Genomic DNA, 21,239 nt, shown 5'->3' with positions numbered 1-21,239 from the left:
CTATCTCCTCCGTCAAACCGATCTGGTACGGATCCCACACTGATGAGCAATACTCAAGTATAGGTCGAACGATTGTTTTGTGAGCCATCTCCTTTGTTGATGGACTACATTTTCTAAGCACTCTCCCAATGAATCTCAACCTGGTACCCGCCTTACCAACAATTAATTTTATATGATCATTCCACTTCAAATCGTTCCGCACGCATACTCCCAGATATTTTACAGAAGTAACTGCTACCAGTGTTTGTTCCGCTGTCATATAATCATAGAATAAAGGATCCTTCTTTCTATGTATTTGCAATACATTACATTTGTCTATGTTAAGGGTCAGTTGCCACTCCCTGCACCAAGTGCCTATCCGCTGCAGATCTTCCTGCATTTCGCTACAATTTTCTAATGCTGCAACTTCTCTGTATACTACAGCATCATCCGCGAAAAGCCGCATGGAACTTCCGACACTATCTACTAGGTCATTTATATATATTGTGAAAAGCAATGGTCCCATAACACTCCCCTGTGGCATGCCAGAGGTTACTTTAATGTCTGTAGACGTCTCTCCATTGATAACAACATGCTGTGTTCTGTTTGCTAAAAACTCTTCAATCCAGCCACACAGCTGGTCTGATATTCCGTAGGCTCTTACTTTGTTTATCAGGCGACAGTGCGGAACTGTATCGAACGCCTTCCGGAAGTCAAGAAAAATAGCATCTACCTGGGAGCCTGTATCTAATATTTTCTGGGTCTCATGAACAAATAAAGCGAGTTGGGTCTCACACGATCGCTGTTTCCGGAATCCATGTTGATTCCTACATAGTAGATTCTGGGTTTCCAAAAACGACATGATACTCAAGCAAAAAACATGTTCTAAAATTCTACAACAGATCGACGTCAGAGATATAGGTCTATAGTTTTGCGCATCTGCTCGACGACCATTCTTGAAGACTGGGACTACCTGTGCTCTTTTCCAATCATTTGGAACCCTCCGTTCCTCTAGAGACTTGCGGTACACGGCTGTTAGAAGGGGGGCAAGTTCTTTCGCGTACTCTGTGTAGAATCGAATTGGTATCCCGTCAGGTCCAGTGGACTTTCCTCTATTGAGTGATTCCATTTGCTTTTCTATTCCTTGGACACTTATTTCGATGTCGGCCATTTTTTCGTTTGTGCGAGGATTTAGAGAAGGAACTGCAGTGCGGTCTTCCTCTGTGAAACAGCTTTGGAAAAAGGTGTTTAGTATTTCAGCTTTACGCGTGTCATCCTCTGTTTCAATGCCATCATCATCCCGGAGTGTCTGGATATGCTGTTTCGAGCCACTTACTGATTTAACGTAAGACCAGAACTTCCTAGGATTTTCTGTCAAGTCGGTACATAGAATTTTACTTTCGAATTCACTGAACGCTTCACGCATAGCTCTCCTTACGCTAACTTTGACATCGTTTAGCTTCTGTTTGTCTGAGAGGTTTTGGCTGCGTTTAAACTTGGAGTGAAGCTCTCTTTGCTTTCGCAATAGTTTCCTAACTTTGTTGTTGTACCACGGTGGGTTTTTCCCGTCCCTCACAGTTTTACTCGGCACGTACCTGTCTAAAACGCATTTTACGATAGCCTTGAACTTTTTCCATAAACACTCAACATTGTCAGTGTCGGAACAGAAATTTTCGTTTTGATGTGTTAGGTAGTCTGAAATCTGCCTTCTATTACTCTTGCTAAACACATAAACCTTCCTCCCTTTTTTTATATTCCTATTAACTTCCATATTCAGGGATGCTGCAACAGCCTTATGATCACTGATTCCCTGTTCTGCACTTAAAGAGTCGAAAAGTTCAGGTCTGTTTGTTATCAGTAGGTCCAAGATGTTATCTCCACGAGTCGGTTCTCTGTTTAATTGCTCGAGGTAATTTTCGGATAGTGCACTCAGTATAATGTCACTCGATGCTCTGTCCCTACCACCTGTCCTAAACATCTGAGTGTCCCAGTCTATATCTGGTAAATTGAAATCTCCACCTAAGACTATAACATGCTGAGAAAATTTATGTGAAATGTATTCCAAATTTTCTCTCAGTTGTTCTGCCACTAATGCTGCTGAGTCGGGAGGTCGGTAAAAGGAGCCAATTATTAACCTAGCTCGGTTGTTGAGTGTAACCTCCACCCATAATAATTCACAGGAACTATCCACTTCTACTTCACTACAGGATAAACTACTACTAACAGCGACGAACACTCCACCACCGGTTGCATGCAATCCATCCTTTCTAAACACCGTCTGTACCTTTGTAAAAATTTCGGCAGAATTTATCTCTGGCTTAAGCCAGCTTTCTGTACCTATAACGATTTCAGCTTCGGTGCTTTCTATCAGCGCTTGAAGTTCTGGTACTTTACCAACGCAGCTTCGACAGTTGACAATTACAATACCGATTGCAGCTTGGTCCCCGCATGTCCTGACTTTTCCCCGCACCCGTTGAGGCTGTTGCCCTTTCTGTACTTGCCCAAGGCCATCTAACCTAAAAAACCGCCCAGCCCACGCCACACAACCCCTGCTACCCGTGTAGCCGCTTGTTGCGTGTAGTGGACTCCTGACCTATCCAGTGGAACTCGAAACCCCACCACCCTATGGCGCAAGTCCAGGAATCTGCAGCCCACACGGTCGCAGAACCGTCTCAGCCTCTGATTCAGACCCTCCACTCGGCTCTGTACCAAAGGTCCGCAGTCAGTCCTGTCGACGATGCTGCTTTCATGGGATAGGTGATGTTTGTGAGCGGAATGAAGTAGGTGCTGGTAGGAGGAGGTATGGGATAGGTTTTGCATCCAGGTCTATTACAGGAATATGGGCCATAAGGCAAGGGGTTGGGAGCAGGGATTGTGTAGTGATGGATGAGGATATTGTGTAGATTCAGTAGGCACCAGAATACCACCATGGGAGGGATGGGGAAGATAGTGGGTAGGGCAGTCCTCATTTCAGGGCATAAGAGTTAGTCAAAATCCTGGTGAAGAACATGATTCAGTTGCTCCAGTCCCGGGTTGTACACAGTCACAGCAGGTATGCTCCTCCTCTATGATAAGGTGGAGCGACTTCAGGAAGTGGTGTGTGTCTGGAGAGATAAAGCATGGGAGATCTGTTTCTGCACAAGATTGGGAGAGTAATTACAGTCTGTGAAGGCCTCAGTGAGACCTTTGGTATCTTTCGAGAGGGACTGCACATCACTACAGACGCAACTGATACAGGTGGCTAGGGTGTAAGAAAGTGACTTCTTGGTATGGAATGGGTGGCAGCTGTTGAAGTGGAAATATTGCTGGTGGTTGGTAGGCTTGATATGGACGGAGGCACTGATGTAGCCAGCTTTGAAGTGGAGGTCAGCATCAAGGAAAGTGGGTTGAGGAGGACCCAGTGAAGCTAATGGGGGAGAAGTTGTTGAGGTTCTGGAGTAATGTGGATAGGGCATCCTCAACCTCAATCCAGGTGATGAAGAAGTCATCAGATGTGTTTGGGATTTTGAGTGTTTATAAAGGATTCCTCTAGATGACCCATGAAGCGGTCGGCATAGGGTAGTGCCATGTGAGTGCCCAGATTTGTTCGTAGGTGATGCATTAAAACAAGAAGTAATTGTGGCTGAGGATGTAGTTGGTCATGGTGACTAGGAAGGGGGTTGTAGGTTTGAAATCCATCAGGCATAGGGAAAGGCAGAGGTCAATAGGGGCTACGCCATGGGCTTTAGGATGTTAGAGTAATGGGAGGTGGCATCAATTGTGACAAGCAGGGCACCATGTGGTAAAGGAACAGGAACTGTGGAGAGTTGGTGAAAATGGTTGGTATCTTTTATGTAAGAGGGTAGGTTGCAGGCAAATAGGCTTAAGAAGTTGGTCTATGAGGACACAGATTCTCTCAGTGGGGGCACACTAACCAGCCACAATGGGGCATCCTGGTGGGTTACATTTATCAACTTTAGTAAGCATGTAGAAGGTACAAGTGCGGGGAATGGTAGGGATGACGAGAGATATAGACTCTGTGGAGAGGTTCTGGGTTGGGCCTAAGGATCTGAGGAGAGACTTGAGATCACTCTGGATTTCTGGAATGGTGTCACTGTGGCAGGGTTTGTAGATGGCCAAATCTAACAGCTTGTTGAGTTCTTCTGCCAGGTAGTCCTTGCAGTTCAAAACAACAGTGGTGGAGCCTTTGCCAGCAGGTAGGATGATATGGTCGGAATCAGATTTTAGGTGGGGGATTGCGATTCTTTCTATAACAATTCATGGCAGACAAGTGTGGGCAATGTGTGCAACTGTTTGTGCGAGATAAACAGCTAATGAAAAACTGCAGCTTTAAACAGGTTTCATCCAAGAGTCACAGGACATATTAGCAACAGTTACTGAAAATAGATAAGCAAACAAAAATCTAATGAAACAAACATGAGAAAATGATACAGTACATAACAGTCATGACAAAAATTATTTCTTACCTCAATTTCATCCATTCTTTACATCTCCAATGTAACTGAAAAAAAAGAAGGAATACTAAGTTAACATACTAAAAAAATGAGAAATTAATGTGATTTTCCTAAAACTGGTACAATCTATATAATAAATGTGAATATACAAAGAGAAGGCACTGCATTATTTGATAGTATGTAGGTTGGTGGAAATGACACACAGGCTGCAATTTGCTTTGAATGTGAACAGAACTTAGGTTCCCTTTTAAAAAAATTCATATCCCAATAGTCATGACTGAAATGACAAGCCAGAACATGCAAGCCATGTGTATGCCTTGGTGGTGGTAAATGTTAAATTCAGTGTGACCCTGTGATTAGACGATGGACAGCTGTGCAGCTATATGAAAGCAGGTACGCTGTGAATCAGGTGGCACTGGGAAATTCCAGTTTTGCATGTCAGCAATGGTGGACTAATGGTTGGTGGGAAATGGCAATGAAATACTGTATGTCACACATGGAGAATAATGGGACTGATAGAACCCCCCCCCCCCCCCCCCAAAAACACACACACACACACACACACACACACACACACACACACACACACACTAAAGCACACTAGAATGGCAGCCACATAAAAAAAGCTCTTTATCAAAAACAATCAATCATTTTTTACTACAAAAGTTACAGAAACTTAAACACAAATAATTAACACAATCTACAAAAAATTAATACATAGTAAATGCAAACAGCTACACTAATAAACATTGCATCAACTCTTAGTCACTGAGGAGTGTTAAGAGACATGTTGCAGTAATTACTTGCATAAGCAATAAAGGTAGAAAGCTAGTAATTTGAACAACGTTACAATTTTAACTTCTAATAAATCCAGCCACACCAGAGAGCACAATAGGATGTGATATGGTTAGTGTTTCTGATGTACAGGATATAATGACATTATAAGATTAACCAATTAAAAATGTCTTGTTTTGTTTCATGCGTTTCTCCCATGTTTGTATTTGGTGCACTTTCCAACTGCATATACTGTGCTGCCATCTGGGACTTGATAGTGAAGTTATTGGTAAAAAGACCGCCTTTCCTTCTTGTAACATGTGTGTGGCTGTGTGTGTTACATGACACATTTTGTACCTGTTTACCATCAAACTGTGTCATTATCCTACAGTGAGAACTAGCCTTGCTTTACTGCAATTCCTGTAACAACTCATGGGCCCAGTAATCACTGAGGGCATGTTTTATGATACACTGAGGTGTCAACAAAACTGGTATAGGTATTTGTGTTCAAATACAGAGATATGAACACTGGTGGAATTTGGCGCTGCGGTCAGCAACATCTATATAAGACAAGTATCTGGTGCAGTTGTTAGATCAGTTACTGCAGCTACAATGGCATGTTATCAAGATTTAAGTGAGTCTGCATGTGGTGAGTGCACGAGCAATGGGACACAGCATCTCCAAGACAGCAAAGTTGAGTATTTTCCTGTGCGACCATTTCACGAGTGTACTGTGAGTATCAGGAATCCAGTAAAACATCAAATTTTCGACATCGCTGCAGCCAGAAAGAGATCCTGCAAGAACGAGATGAATGACAACTGAAGACAGATGTTCAACATGACAGAAGTGCAGCCCTTCTGCAAAATGCTACAGATTTCAATACTGGGCTATCAATAAGTGTCAGCGTGTGAAGCATTCAACAAATCATCATCAATATGGGCTTCCGGAGCCAAAGGCCCACTTGATGACTGCACAACACAAAGCTTTACACCTCACCTGGTCCCGCCAGCACCGACATGGGACTGTTGATGACTGGAAACATGTTGCCTGGTTGGACGAGTCTCGTTTCAAATTGTATCGTGTGGATGGACGTGTACGGGTATGAAAACAACCTTATGAATCCATTGACCCTGCATATCAGCAGATGACTGTTCAGACTGGTGGAGGATCTGAACTTGTATGGGGCGTGTGCAGTTGGAGTGATATTGGACCACTGATAAGTCTAAGTACGACTCTGACAGATGACATGAACATAAGCATCCTGTCTGATTACCATTTGTGTCCATTGTGCAGTCCGACAGACTTGGGCAATTCCAGCAGGACAATGCAACATCTCACATGTCCAGAATTGCTACACAGTACCTCCAGGAACACTCTTCTGAGTTTAAACACTTCCACTGGCCACCAAACTCCCCAGATATGAGCATTATCAAGCATATCTGGGATGCCTTGCAATGTGCTGTTCAAAAGAGATTCCCACCCCTTGTACTCTTATGGATTTATGGAGAGCCAAGCAGGATCATGGTGTTAATTCCCTCCAGCACTACTTCAGACATTAGTCTTGTCCATGCCATGTCTTGTTATGGCACTTCTGCAAGCTCGTAGGGGCCCTACATGATATTAGACAGGTGCACCTGTTTCTTTGGCTCTTCAGTGTGAATAAAACTGAATACTGAGTACAGTATGTAAAACCTGTGTGAGGAATTTTGAGGTTATTTTCTCCAAGTGCAACTGAAAACCTAACCTTAAAATGAAGGAAAATGACGTTACAAGACTTACAAAGCTCATAGGGTCGAGAACTAGTCAGCCTGGAAATTTGAAGTAAGTGCCATGGGAGCTTTGGATGCTGTCATAGGCCAAAAACTAAACCACTACATAATGAAAACATGAACACTGCAGCAGTACAGGCATATGGAAAGGATCTCTCAATGTGGAAAAACATGTACAATGCAGCTCAGAAAATTACTGGAACATCAGTTCAGAAGAAGCCAATGTTACACAATATAAATTGTCAATCTTCTGCTGGCACATGGACCAAACTAACTTGCAGTTTACGAACGGAAAAACAATGTAAGCATACATTCATTACAGCAGCAATGAAACAACTTAAAAAAATGTTTCAAGTGATGCGGCTACATATATATCACAGTTAGAAGGCCTGTTACCACTTGAGGGATTAATGTGAAAATATTACAACCTATATGATGATCAAAAAATTGTTAATGACATTATCAACAAGACACACCCTTTTTCAGAGTGCTTGGGAACCTGCTCATCCTCATCAGCAACACTAGAGAATCTGACCTCAAAACAGATGATGAAAGAAAAATATCTAAGTCTCAAGAAAGTTATGAAGCAGGATACTTTTCTGCCAGATAAACAACAGCTTTCAACCATTGGAAAAATAACCCTCATCAAGATAAAAATTCAAGAAAACCAGATAAATGTTTCAAATGTAAGAAACCTGACAGGGTGTATATGCAGACTAGGGAAAAAAATTCCCGTATTTCATGGTTAAAAATACATTTTCTCCCGGGTGAAAATACACTTTTTCCGTGTTACATGACAGTATATGTTTCCTCGGAACTGTAAAAGTTATCAATCCTTTGAATGTCTATTGTTTTATACACCGGCATAGAATTTCTCGGCACTTTAGAAAATGAAACTCCAAGAGGTGGGGGGGTGGGGGAACACGTTTTGGAAAGATCTTTGGTGTGAAGCAACATGTACGCTGCATATTTTCGTATTACGAAAGTATAATTGCGAATTCCATCAAACATCGCATGTTACTTTCCGAAGCATTGAAATCGAGATTGGGATGCGCTTTTGTAAGCCAGTCACGTGATCTCGCCAGCTGATGACAGCAGATATTCAGAGTATAGGATACGTGATTTAGTCAGCCAATAGCAACATTACTGGTAAGTAGCACCAACACACAAATAGAAGTTAACTGTTTAAATTAATATACATAGTGTTGCTACAAGAAAAGCAACGCCTTCACATGTAATATTGGTCTCGAAGACTTGTGGGGGCGTAGAGCCACTGGCTCAACCCCCAATAACATCGCCACCTATCGCAGCGAGAAAAACTGTATCTTTGCCAGATCAGCATTGTGTGTACAATACGAGAGTAAAAGTATTCATAGTAATTGACGGAAGTGTGAGTGATTATTTATCGTCGTCATTACCACTATCTATAGATACCTTGCTGAGCAACCGAGTTGACTTCTTTCTTCATCCAGTCACAAATCGAAACATGTTTCTTATTTTTTTCTTCTTATGCCGCGATTCAACGCAACAAGCTTTAACTTCATCACAACTCGTACGATGTGCAGCTGCCAAAACGTTTATTTCAGAAACAATTCAGGAACCCACAAAACAACGAAACTGAAATGTATACTGATGTCGCCGGGTCTACAATCATATATGAAACCACTTATGTGCAACTCATTCCACGCAACGAGTGGCGCAACCCAATGTAGTCTAAACTAGGCTTAACGCTTTTCAAACCATCATTTGCAATATTTTCCAGCTACCTGTTAGAAATAGATTCGTTTCAACAGTTGGCAGAGAGCACCAGATAACAGGCGTCATCGCGTTTGCGCAGCTACGATGACGTAGGAAGCCCATATGTTCGTAATTAAAAAGCTCTTACATTATGTCCTAAAGGAAACAAGACATCAGAGGATACTCTCCAAGATAGATAAATAGATAGATATCCAGTGAACATGGGCCCTGGCAGACCCGCTACATCCGTAAACTGCCTCCATTCCTTCCTGTTTTGTGCCCGGTTCCTCCAGGTGTCTTCAATTCCCAATGCTGCTAGGTCCTTCGCCAGGTCGTCCATCCAGCGCTGCACTGGTCGTCCAATGGGGTGTTTGGTGTTTGGTTTCCCCTCTAGTGCCATCTTTGTCTGTCTTCCATCTGGCATATGGGCTACATGGCCCATCCATTGTATTCTTTTGCTCTTTATCTTCTGTAGGATAGTTGATTGTCACATCAGAAGGTGGATTTCCTCGTTTTTCCTCCTCCTCCAGTCTCCGTTATCTAAAACTGGTCCCCATATCTTCCTCATAACTCTTCTTTCAAATATTAATAGTTTTTCCTTTTCTCGCTTAGTCTTGCCCCATGTTTCTGAACCGTACATTACTGTTGGTCATATCACTGTGTTGTAGCTTTCCATGTTAAGTGCTCACTGAGATTGATTTAGAGCTGAGCGTCTTTCTGAGGGAATGCATGCATTTCATTCCCACTGCTATTCTTTCCTTGATGTCCATTTTCATGTTGTTGTCCATGGTAAACCAAGATCCCAAGTATTTGTGTATTTGAACTGGTGAGCTCTCTTGAACCTCTTGCCATCCATCTCAAGAAATTCTTCCTGCTCTTGTCTTCTTCCTAACTGCAAGAACTCTGTTTTGTCTTGATTCACTTTGAGCCCTACCTTCTGTGCATAACTGTCCATTTTCTGGTACATTCCTTTCAACTCGTGCTTTGATTCACTTAGTAGTATTATGTCATCTGCATATGCGAGACAACTGAAGTTACTGTCCATCTCTACTCCAGCCCACTCCTGTTGCCTAACTCTTTTATTACTTTCTCTAAGATGACATTGAACAGAGCACATGAGAGAGCATCCCCTTGTCTGAGGCCTGTCTCAATCTCTAATGTTTCTGATGTAGCTCCTCAGAAACATACTGCTGCCTTTGACCCTTCCATACAAGCTCGCACCATTCTCACTGGTTTCTCAGGGACTCTGAAGTCATGCACTGCATTGTATGGGTTATTCCTGTGGATGCTGCCATATGCACGTTGTAGATATCTTTATCATATTCCCAGAGTTTTTCAAGCAATTGTCTTAGTTTGAAAATGTGATCTATTGTCGATCTGTGTAGTTGAAAGCCAGCTTGGTATTCCTGTATGTTGTTCTCTATGAATGGTTGCAATTTTCTGAGGATAATGATGGACAGCACCTTATACGTTACATTCAGCAAGCTGATTCCACTGTAGTTACTGCATTCCATTTTAATTCCCTTCTTGTATATTGGGCATATTATACCCAATTTCAATTCTTCTGGCAGTATCTCCTTCTCCCATATCAACTGGGTCAGTTTATATATCTCTAAGTGTAAGCTCTTACCTCCTTCCTTGACTAATTCTGATGTTATTCTGTCCTCCCCTGGGGATTTGTTGTTTCTGAGTCCTTCGATTGCGATCATCACATCTTCTTCATTAACTTCCCATTCTTCTTTATCTTTCCTTTCCTCCACAGTGTTTACAGGTAATATCTCATCCGGATCTGGGCGATTCGACAGTTCTGAGAAGTATTCTTTCCATCTTTCTACAATTCTTTCCTTTTCATTTACCAAGTTGCCGTTCTATCTCTAATGAAAAAAGTTGGGCTCTGAAATCCATATTTCCGATTTTTATGTATTGGAAGAACTGCCTTGAGTTCTTGTTTTGGCTCTCTGCCTCAACTTGTTCTAGCAAACTGGGTAGATATAGATCCTTCTCTGCTCTTAGGATTGGCTTTGTCTCCCTTCTGATAGTGATAAAATGTTCTCTTTTCTCCTCATTCTCCCTGTCAGTTACCCACTTCTCCCTCATCTTCCTTCTCTTTTCTGTAGCTGGCTGGCTGGCTCGTTAAACCATTTCCTCTTCTCCATTACCTTCTTTCTTCCCAATATATCCTCCACTACACTTAGTACCATGGACTTTATTTCTTTCCACCTTTCCTCCACGTTCTCTCTTGCTTCCAGGGTCTCTAGGACATCAAAACGGTTTTTAATTTCTATAGCATATTGTTCTTTAATGCCACTTTTTCACAGTTTCTCAACATTCAAAGCAGGTTTTAGTGTCCCCTTCTTCTTATGCACATAGACATTAGTTTAAGCCTACACACAATGAGGAAGTGGTCTGACGCACAATCGGCTCCTCTATACGACCTGACGTCCATGACTCAATGGCTCTAGCACTGGTCCACCAAGATGCGATTTATCTGGTGGTGGTTCTTCCATCTGGTGAGCACCATGCTCCCTTATGTATTCTCTTATGCACAAAGTAAGTCGAACTCACTCTCAGGTTCTTTGAGATAGCTAAGCTGATCATCCTCTGACCATTCTCATTGGTCTCATCATGCAAACTGTGCCTTCCTATAGCTCGTATGTAGACTACTTCTTTTTCAGCTTCTCCATTAAAATCTCCCAGCACTATCTTGATATTTCTAGTTGGCGTGCTCTCAATTATTTTCTCTAGTTGGTCATAGAACTCGACCTTTTCCTCGTCTGTTTCATCCTCAGTTGGTGCATGAACATTGATGAAAGTGATGTCTGACACCTGGTTTCCAAGTGCTATGTAGGATATTCTCTTGTTAACAGCTTTGAATTCCTTCACCGAATTTGCTGCTTTGTTGTGTATTACAAAACCAGTGCCGAATTCGTGTTTATCTAAACACACGCCGTAGACTAGTGTGCATCCATTCTCTTTGTGAGTTCCTTCTCCTAGCCATCTTGTCTCTTGTACCGCCACCAGGTCCAGTTCATATCAGTTAATTTCTGAGCATTGCAATTTCGTGAACCATACTAAAATGCATAATTCGGCTTATAGTGCACATTTGTATATCCAGATTCCCAATGAAGTAGGCTTCAACCTGATATTAAGTTTTTCTGTGTGGTTTTCGGGATGTAAATTTTCATCGAGTAGCAGTACTGTATTATCTCATGTTTGGTTATTTATTATGGCAAAATTCCATACATGCTAAAAGTTTTGCTACAAGAAAAATCAAAATGTTGTCTAATATTGAAAAAGCTTTTAATACGAATAGTACCCAGTCTGGTACGATTTCTCACTGGTGGTGGTTCTTCCATCTGGTGAGCACCATGCTCCCTTATGTATTCTCTTATGCACAAAGTAAGTCGAACTCACTCTCAGGTTCTTTGAGATAGCTAAGCTGATCATCCTCTGACCATTCTCATTGGTCTCATCATGCAAACTGTGCCTTCCTATAGCTCGTATGTAGACTACTTCTTTTTCAGCTTCTCCATTAAAATCTCCCAGCACTATCTTGATATTTCTAGTTGGCGTGCTCTCAATTATTTTCTCTAGTTGGTCATAGAACTCGACCTTTTCCTCGTCTGTTTCATCCTCAGTTGGTGCATGAACATTGATGAAAGTGATGTCTGACACCTGGTTTCCAAGTGCTATGTAGGATATTCTCTTGTTAACAGCTTTGAATTCCTTCACCGAATTTGCTGCTTTGTTGTGTATTACAAAACCAGTGCCGAATTCGTGTTTATCTAAACACACGCCGTAGACTAGTGTGCATCCATTCTCTTTGTGAGTTCCTTCTCCTAGCCATCTTGTCTCTTGTACCGCCACCAGGTCCAGTTCATATCAGTTAATTTCTGAGCATTGCAATTTCGTGAACCATACTAAAATGCATAATTCGGCTTATAGTGCACATTTGTATATCCAGATTCCCAATGAAGTAGGCTTCAACCTGATATTAAGTTTTTCTGTGTGGTTTTCGGGATGTAAATTTTCATCGAGTAGCAGTACTGTATTATCTCATGTTTGGTTATTTATTATGGCAAAATTCCATACATGCTAAAAGTTTTGCTACAAGAAAAATCAAAATGTTGTCTAATATTGAAAAAGCTTTTAATACGAATAGTACCCAGTCTGGTACGATTTCTCGATCTGATGATGTCTGTTTTTGTCACTGTCTGCTAGATGAAACGAAATAGGCCTGTCTAATATTGCAGCAATTGTAACACACACCATATAAATAAGACTGTTTGGGCACAAATGGTTATGTTTACAGCACGGCAGAATATAATTCACAAAGTACCAATTCAAATGCCTATTAGGCCTACTAAAAGCAAAACTCTTTATGTTAGGAAATAGTTTCACATTTCAGTTATACGCTCCAGCTTCTCAAGCATGAGATAGATAAATAGTAGTACGAAATTTTTGTATAAATTTCAAATTGTCACATTCTTCCATAATTTGTGTGATGTCCCCGTTTCTTCTCCTTCCTCGTTCTTACAAACAATCTTGTCATCACTAATTCTGTAACTATTCCTACCAGTGTCAAGACTCATTCTATGGTTAACTTCACCAAACCTGCCACAATCACCGATTTAGTTATCCCGTGTTTATTCTACCGTTAGGCATTATTACGTGTTCGTACAATGCGTTTTCTGCGCTACTCCCAGAATTGAACTTAAGCAGCTGGCGGCTGCTAGCCGGGGACTGTACAACCGGCCCTTGCTAGTGTAGTGATATGGCCAAACCTTTTCCGTCAAAATTTCATTTTCTTGGTGACAGCAAGAAGATAATACCTGATCTTTCTTATCTATTATTCCCGTTTATCGTATATTTCCACTCTGGTAGTCTGAATCTATGGATTTCGCTAGTAATTATAACAAAGCTGATTATTCGCAAACCCAGTCAACCACATAACAAACAGCGATTGGCACCATTTGGCTTTATTTCGCTCAGCTCGTGCAGCCCTGTCCAATTTTGTCTGCAGGAAAGTTTATTTCTAGTTGCGACCGGAATTCCTATGGCAGAAACCTCACGTACACTATGGACCCATTCAAAAATCAGCTGCTTATGATTCATTCAGAAATCAAGAAGGAATGTGTTCAAAAATGTTAAAAAATCAACATGGATGCATTTCAAAAACATATGAATAATCGCTAGATCAACGTGCGCTGGATGCTAGGTGTTTTGTGAAACAAGGTTTTCTTCCTCAAGAATATGAATTAGGACCCCCCCCCCCCCCCCCCTCGTGAAATTGCCGCCAGGGACAGACATCCCGGTGAATGTACTATGCAGTTGGCTTACAGCTAATATATGTGCAGCAGGCATATCAACTTGTTATCAAACAAAAGATCCAAGAAGCATTACTGCTCTCTGACTTCTAACACTTCATTACCTATGTACAATTTAAGATAAAGGTGTACCGTTTTTGACCCTGCAGAACTAAATTACAGGTTTCTGAAGATGATAGCTGAAAATCACATTTCAGAGCACAATATTGTGGCTTTAAGATTCCTTCCTGGAGCTGGCATTCAACAGCACCTACTGATGTACTGCTGCAAGGAAGACATAGTTCAGGGCTTCCCAACGTGTGGTCCGCGGACCTCTTAGGGGTCAACCGGCTCTTTTTAGGGGGTACAAGGCCACCTATCACCAAATTGTGTAAAATAATGAGTAAAATTATTGAATAAAAATGTGAAAATAAAATTCATCACTATTTTTTTGTGTGAAAAACATGTGTACTTTTACTTCAGGTCACATTCCCAAGCAGCCTTTGCGGTTCCTAAGTGAGAACGCATACACAGTTTAGTGCCGTAGAATGCGGCTTCTCTCATCGACTGTTTCGCAACAATATGGGGGTCGTTTGTGCGCCGGCTCATGATGCTAGATGCGCTGAAACGTTTTACGCATGCGCGGAGCGAGCTTTGTCGACCAATCACAGCACTCGCTGGCGCGTATGCGGCCCCAGGCATCATTAAATGTTAAACTTGCTTTATCAGTGCACTACCTATATCATAAGTCAATTTTTGACCAGTTTATTACTTCTAACATGGATTGGTGACTGAAGTCAGGATCATTGAAGAAGGGCGCAGTTTCTCCATCGCCTTCACAGCAAGGGAAGTTTCCAGTTGAAATGAATGAGGAGGGAGGACGACCAAAGGAAGAACAATCACCAGAAGCTCCACAGCAGGATTTATTATGTGAAAACGCTGCAAGTACTCAATTGGTTACAATATCCTGTGGCAGTGGAATAACCAAGAAGCGCAAGTACAACGAAAGCTATTTAGAAATGGGCATTATGGAGACAAAGGAGGGTAAAGCTCAGTGTATAATTTGTGTGCGAGTCCTTCCGAACAGTTCAATGGTTCCAGTTAAATTGCGCCTTCATTTTGAAGGTATTCACCCTGATTTCCAGGCTAAAGGCATAGATTTTTTCAAAAGGAAGACTGTTGAACTAGCTGCTTCTCAGCATTGCATGAAAACTCATGCAAAAACAATTAATGAAAACTCATTAAAAGCTTCTTTCTTGAGTAGTTATAGAGTGGCAAAAACAGGCAAAGCTCATACCATTGCAGCAAATCTCATAAAGTCATGTGTTAATGATATTGTTTCTTGCATGCTAGACGAAAAGGCAGTAAAGGTTGTATCTTCGGTGCCATTATCAAACAATACTGTCAAGAGACGCATTGTTGACATATCAAATGATGTGAAAGATACTCTTGTTTCTCGCATCCAACACAATTCATTTTCTCTGCAGATAGATGAATCCACTGATTTTGCAGGATTAGTGACTTTATTGGCTTTTGTCCGTTATGAATATTCTGGATGTTTTGAGGAGGACCTCTTCTTATTGTGCTTACCACTAGCTGCCAACACAACAGGTGCTGAAATATTCTGTCTATTGGATAATTTTTTAAGGACTAACGAAGTTTAATGGTCTAATTGCATAGATTGTCAACATATGGTGCAAAAGCTATGACGGGTCCTACAGTCGGAGCAATAACGAAAATAAAAGAAAATGCCTAGAATTGCAGCCAGTAGTCATTGTGCTCGCCACAGATACACTTTAGCTACGAAACAAATGCCCGTTTCGTTCAAGAAAGTTTTAGACAAATCTATTCAAATCATTAACTACATAAAATCAAGGCCGTTGAAGACAAGACTTTTCACAATACTGTGTGAAGATATGGGAAGCCTTCATCATTCCCTGCTTCTCAACGCAGAAGTGAGGTGGCTCTCACGTGGGAATGCACTCTCTTGGTTGAATGAATTAAGATTGGAAGTCTTAGCTTTCCTTTTGGAGCATAACACCAAATTAGCAAACCTTATTAATGACGAAAATTGGCAGTGTATACTTGCCTGTTTGTCAGATATTTTCTCCATAATGAACGAAATGAATATTTCACTCCAAGGGCAAAGTGAAACAAAGGTCACTGCTATCGACAAAGTTCAAGCATTCAAGAGGAAAATCAATTTTTGGGAAGAGAGTGACGAGGAGGGTGAGGTCAAGTGTTTCCCTCTTCTCAAGGAGTTTTGAAAAACAAAACATTGGCGCTTGGGAAGAACTTCTTTCATCAAATCCTGGAACATCTCCGAAGCTTGATGTCATTGTTGGAGCATTATTTCCCAACAGCTGAAGATGAGAAGCTGCAGAAATACGAATGGGTAGTCAACCCATTCACTGTATCCAAAAAGCCGAACATTCTATCATCAAATGAATATGAGTTGTTGATAGAAATTGCCACAGACCCTACCTTGAAATCAAGTTTTGACATTGACGGTTACTCACACTTTTGGATCCGTTTGGATAACAAGAAATACTACCCCCTTGTTGAAAAGGCAAAATGTGTACTTCTTCCGTTTGCCACAACATACATGTGCGAATCTGGATTCTCGATCTATGCTGCCCACAAAACTAAGTACTGAAGCTGTCTAGATGTGGAACCGGACATCCGTCTCCAGTTGTCAAGAACTGAACCCAACTTTTCAAAATTGTGTCAGCAGAAGCACCCTCAACCATCACATTAGGATTCCATTACTATTCCTACAGACTCATCTATAGTAAAGAAGAAAGCATTTTTCTTTGTAGATGCTCAGTGAACGTACCTGAACTATAATTCTGTGGGAATTTTGTTTCTGTCTTCTATCATTTACAAAATAATTATTAATTGAATTCTGTTGGCATTGATATTTTTGTTACGAAAATTAAAATGATCTCTAAAGCTAATTTCTTTCCTTTATAATATATTCCGTCCTCTCAAATAAAAATATGGCCTGCCTATACTTCAATTACAATTACTTGCTATTAATCTGACACTATATGGTGGCAACTGGCTGTGAGCGTAAACAAATGAGGACTTTTCACTTGCCACCTTGTAAAAGGTAAACCACCTCTGCCAGAATTGTTTCCTTTGGGAAAAAAAAAAAAAAAGGTCTTACGTTCTGTGAAATGCTTTGTCTTCTTACACAGAAATAAGAGAGTCTGTTTGTTTGCTTGTTTTCCTAATTTGTTTACAGTCTAGGCTGACTGCCACGATATAGTGTCCAAATAGCAGTTGAAATTGTCAGCTGTGGCTAAACTGTTGCCACGCCTCCTGCCAGTTGCCAGCTACCAACTGACAGTACACTACTGCAACGCTGCCTGCTAGCTGCGGCTAAGGACTGACAGCTGCCGTTCAGTAGATACGCAAAGACGTAAAAATAGCTAGACTTTCCGAGCTGTTTAAATGGGCACGAAAATCGATTGTGGAACTGGAAAATGGCTTTGTAAAAGCAGATTTCCAGAATCGATTCTGAAGTGTTTACCTGATCAACCAAAAGCGGAACTGGGACATCGGCTTACGAAATCTGGTTTTGGAGGGGTGAATGTATTCTCACACACGGCACAACAGATGTCACAAGAGTCCTTTAAAGGCAATTCCTTGGCCTCTTTTCTTTCGTGATGTGTTTGTATCCCAAATCATGGGTCTGCCTCATTTCTTCACAGCCGCGCAGAATGGCTGCGCAGTCTAGGGTGCCATGTTGTCGTGTATTGCATGGCCGCTCCCGCCGGAGGTTCGAGTCCTCGCTCGGGCGTGTGTGTGTGTGTGTGTGTGTGTGTGTGTGTGTGTGTGTGTGTGTGTTCTCCTTAGCAGAAGTTAAACGTAGGTTAATAGTGTGTAAGACTGATGACCTCAACAGTGAAGTCCCATAGACTTTACGAACATTTGAACATTTTTCTTCGGATTTCACGAAAAATCACACACACACACACACACACACACACACACACACACACACACAGTGCGACTGTTACGAAATATGCATGTTCCTCACACAACAGTAGCCAAACAGTGGAAGTGGACAGACCACAAGCGGCAGCTTGTCAACAGCGATCAGTTTGGACATGACGTTGAATGCTCTTGGAGGAATGCAGCTCCACCGTGTGAAATGTCAATTACCAAGTAATTTTAATCAGGCTATAGTGTGTTTAACAAAGGGAGTAAATCCACTAGTATGTGTCTGGATACAGTGGGAATTCAAATTGGATCATTAATTTCAAGTTGTTTTCGTACATCTCTAAACCAAAGACTACTGATACTTTGGAGGTGGGGGTGGAGGGTGGGTCATTGGGAACATGGCACTTGCATTAAGAAGCTTTCAGTTCTCATGGGTTTCGCTCTGAAATTTAAAGTTACTGTGCTCTTGACTGACTAGGGGTCCGTCATGGATTTTCGACTGATGAAGGGATCCGCCAGCTGAAAAGGTTGGGAAGCCCTGACATAGATCATCACATACATTGATAATGTGACTATAGGGTCCACAAGAAACACAATTTCATTGATTGGAAAAGCAAAAGGAAACACAATTTCATTGACTGAAAAAGCAAAATAGGTGACAGAACTGATCCCTGGGTTATTTCATTTTCTTGTGCTCTTTACTGCTGAAAATTACTCTAATGTGATTCTGAAATAGTAAAAGTGATAAGAAATAATGGATAAAAGTTAATAAGTGGTCCTGGATATGTCGTTACTGCAGCAAGCAGAAGAATATATGGTTTTGAGTGGAAGTAAACATATCTTGTTTTTGACGGTGATTAATACTTTAAATTCTTTAGTTTTCTTCTGTAACTGCAAGTTCAAACAGTAGGTATAGCTACAATGTGGTCTTTCCTAGAATTTAATGGAAGAACTGCTGGGAGGCATACTGATAACTGTTGACAGATTTCACATGATTGCTGAAAACTGGATCTTTGATGGGGATTTGCAGGTCATTATTATTTTATTGCAATTGTTTGGGAAGATCGTTAGTTTCCCCTATGGCCAACTTGGCTAACATAGATATTCAATATAGCACCAAGTGGACAATAAAGAGCAGAAACGAAATCCATATATTCATTTTAACTCGTCAGCAGGTCCTATGACATCATCTCCTGACTCCCATCACCGTGTAATTGGAAATCCAACATGACTATTTAATCAAAAACTTGCCACTCGAGTCTGTTGTTGGTTACAAGTGGACTAGACCAACGTAAAAGGGAGAGCGATTACATGAGTTTGAAAGTAAAACCGAGGACTTCATTTTCAGTTTTTTTAGCTTCATGGTACACATGCTTCCGATGTGTTTGCATTTTCAGCTGTTTCGAATATTTTAGTTTATTGCTGACATTCTGAGATATTACACATGTTTCCGAGTGCACGACGAATTTTTACTTTTGAAAAAGCTGGATCAAAGAACCTGCATTAAATTTTGTTTGCAAAATGGAGTAACGTGCAGAGCCGCATTCAAAATTTTGACTGTAGGTTCTGAAAAATCTTCTATTAGTAAGACAAAAGTTTATGAGTGCTATAAGTGTTACAAAGAGGATAGAGGAGACAATGAAAGACGACAACCATGCTGAACACCCTAGCACATCAATTACTGATAACAACATGGAAGAAGTCAAGAAAATGGTTCTGGAAAATTGCCGAACCACCATCAGTCAGATTGCTGATGATGTTGGCATATCCTTTTGCTCATGCCAAGCAATTTGTTTGGATGTTTTGGGCAAGAAACATAATAACAGCAGTCTGTCCCGCAGCTGTTTAATTTCGACCAAAAAATGACATAGCATAGCCACCACTCAGGAATTGCTGAATGAAGTTCATAACTGGTCACGACTTCTAAAGAAGATTCTAACAGGTGAAAAAACATGGACATACAGCTATGATGTCAAACATGTGAAGGTTCTTCACACTGCTTTGTTTGATTACAATGGGATGGTGCATTCCTGTCTTATGATCATACAGTCAATAAGGAATACTACCTGGAAGTTACATTCTATTTGCATGAAATAATCCAGTGAAAATGACCACAATTGTGGCAAAACCTCTTGTGGAAATTGCATGACAGTAATGCTCTTGTTCACACTGCAATGCCTGTTCAGGATTTTTAGCAAGAAACAAAACTGTATTCTGGCCTCAGCCATTGTATACACCGGACATGGTCCCCTGCGACTTCTTTCTAATCCTGAAGCTGAAGAGAACCATGAACGGATGTCATTTTGCCATCACCGATTAAAAACAGAATCCTTGAAGAAGCTGAGCACCTTCATGAAAACTGAGTTACAGAAGCGCTTCCAAGATTAGAAGAAGTGCTGACATAAGTGTCTTATATCCCGGGGGGAGAGGGGGGGGGGGGGTGATAACTTTGAAGGGGACAAAGGTGATATTGATGAATAAATAAATAAATATTTTTTCATAAGAAAAACAAATATTTCTGTTACTTTTTATCATATGTCAATGTCTGTACAGTATATACACTTTTTTGAAGCTTACTGCAAATGAATTTTAATATTTAATCTTCATTCAACTTCATCATAGCTATGTGATCCCAACAATTGGTCATACTAGGTCTTGACTAGCATTACATTCCAGCAAACTTCAGTAAAAGAGAACAAGTCAATGAGTAGGAAGTGAAGGCAGTGCCACCATACTCCATACTCACAGAACTACTTTGGATAGGAATGAGGAGACAACAGTGCTGGCGTAACAGCGTCTTTATTTCTAATGTATGAAACCTGCAACACTGACTTGTATTTGCTCTGTTTTTGATCCCTTGTGGACATCTGAGGTAGCTGATGAGTCAAGCCAATACATGGAGTTGTTTCACAAGAAAAACTTGTTTTGCAAATTACCAAGACATCTGAGGTGTTTCCACTCACTGATATTACAGAGACTGCACACTTTGCCTCTCCTTTTCTGACAGCACACTGCCCTCTGATCATGTCTGAGCAACCACAGGGAAGGAAGAATGTACTTCTAAATGTAGACAGACTGTTAGGTGCATGATGGTCCCTCTTCAATAAACAACACTGTAAAAGGATAACTAAGGCTGATGTACAGATGGTGAGTATTATGTTCTGGGCGGAGGAAGCCCTCCTGACAACAATCTACAGAATGGGTTGCAACTAGCACAGATCATTGCTAATTTCAGCACCAATGATACGTGTTGCCAGAGATCTAAGACCTTT

At 41.1% G+C, this 21,239-nt stretch overlaps 1 protein-coding gene across 2 annotated transcripts in view; it reads right to left on the bottom strand.

Annotated features, from left to right (window-relative positions):
• LOC126412478 (uncharacterized) overlaps nt 1-21,239 on the bottom strand; it is a 106,392-nt gene that overhangs the window by 66,545 nt on the left and 18,608 nt on the right. For both annotated transcript variants that reach the window (XM_050082100.1, XM_050082107.1), the window contains one exon: nt 4,446-4,480. In XM_050082100.1, coding sequence (XP_049938057.1) covers nt 4,446-4,460 — 15 coding nt within the window. In that variant the 5' untranslated portion in view covers nt 4,461-4,480. The remainder of the gene's footprint in view (nt 1-4,445; nt 4,481-21,239) is intronic.

Source organism: Schistocerca serialis, chromosome 1, assembly GCF_023864345.2.
Source record: "Schistocerca serialis cubense isolate TAMUIC-IGC-003099 chromosome 1, iqSchSeri2.2, whole genome shotgun sequence".
Lineage (NCBI taxonomy): Eukaryota > Metazoa > Arthropoda > Insecta > Orthoptera > Acrididae > Schistocerca > Schistocerca serialis.
This window is presented reverse-complemented; position numbering and strand designations above follow the sequence as displayed.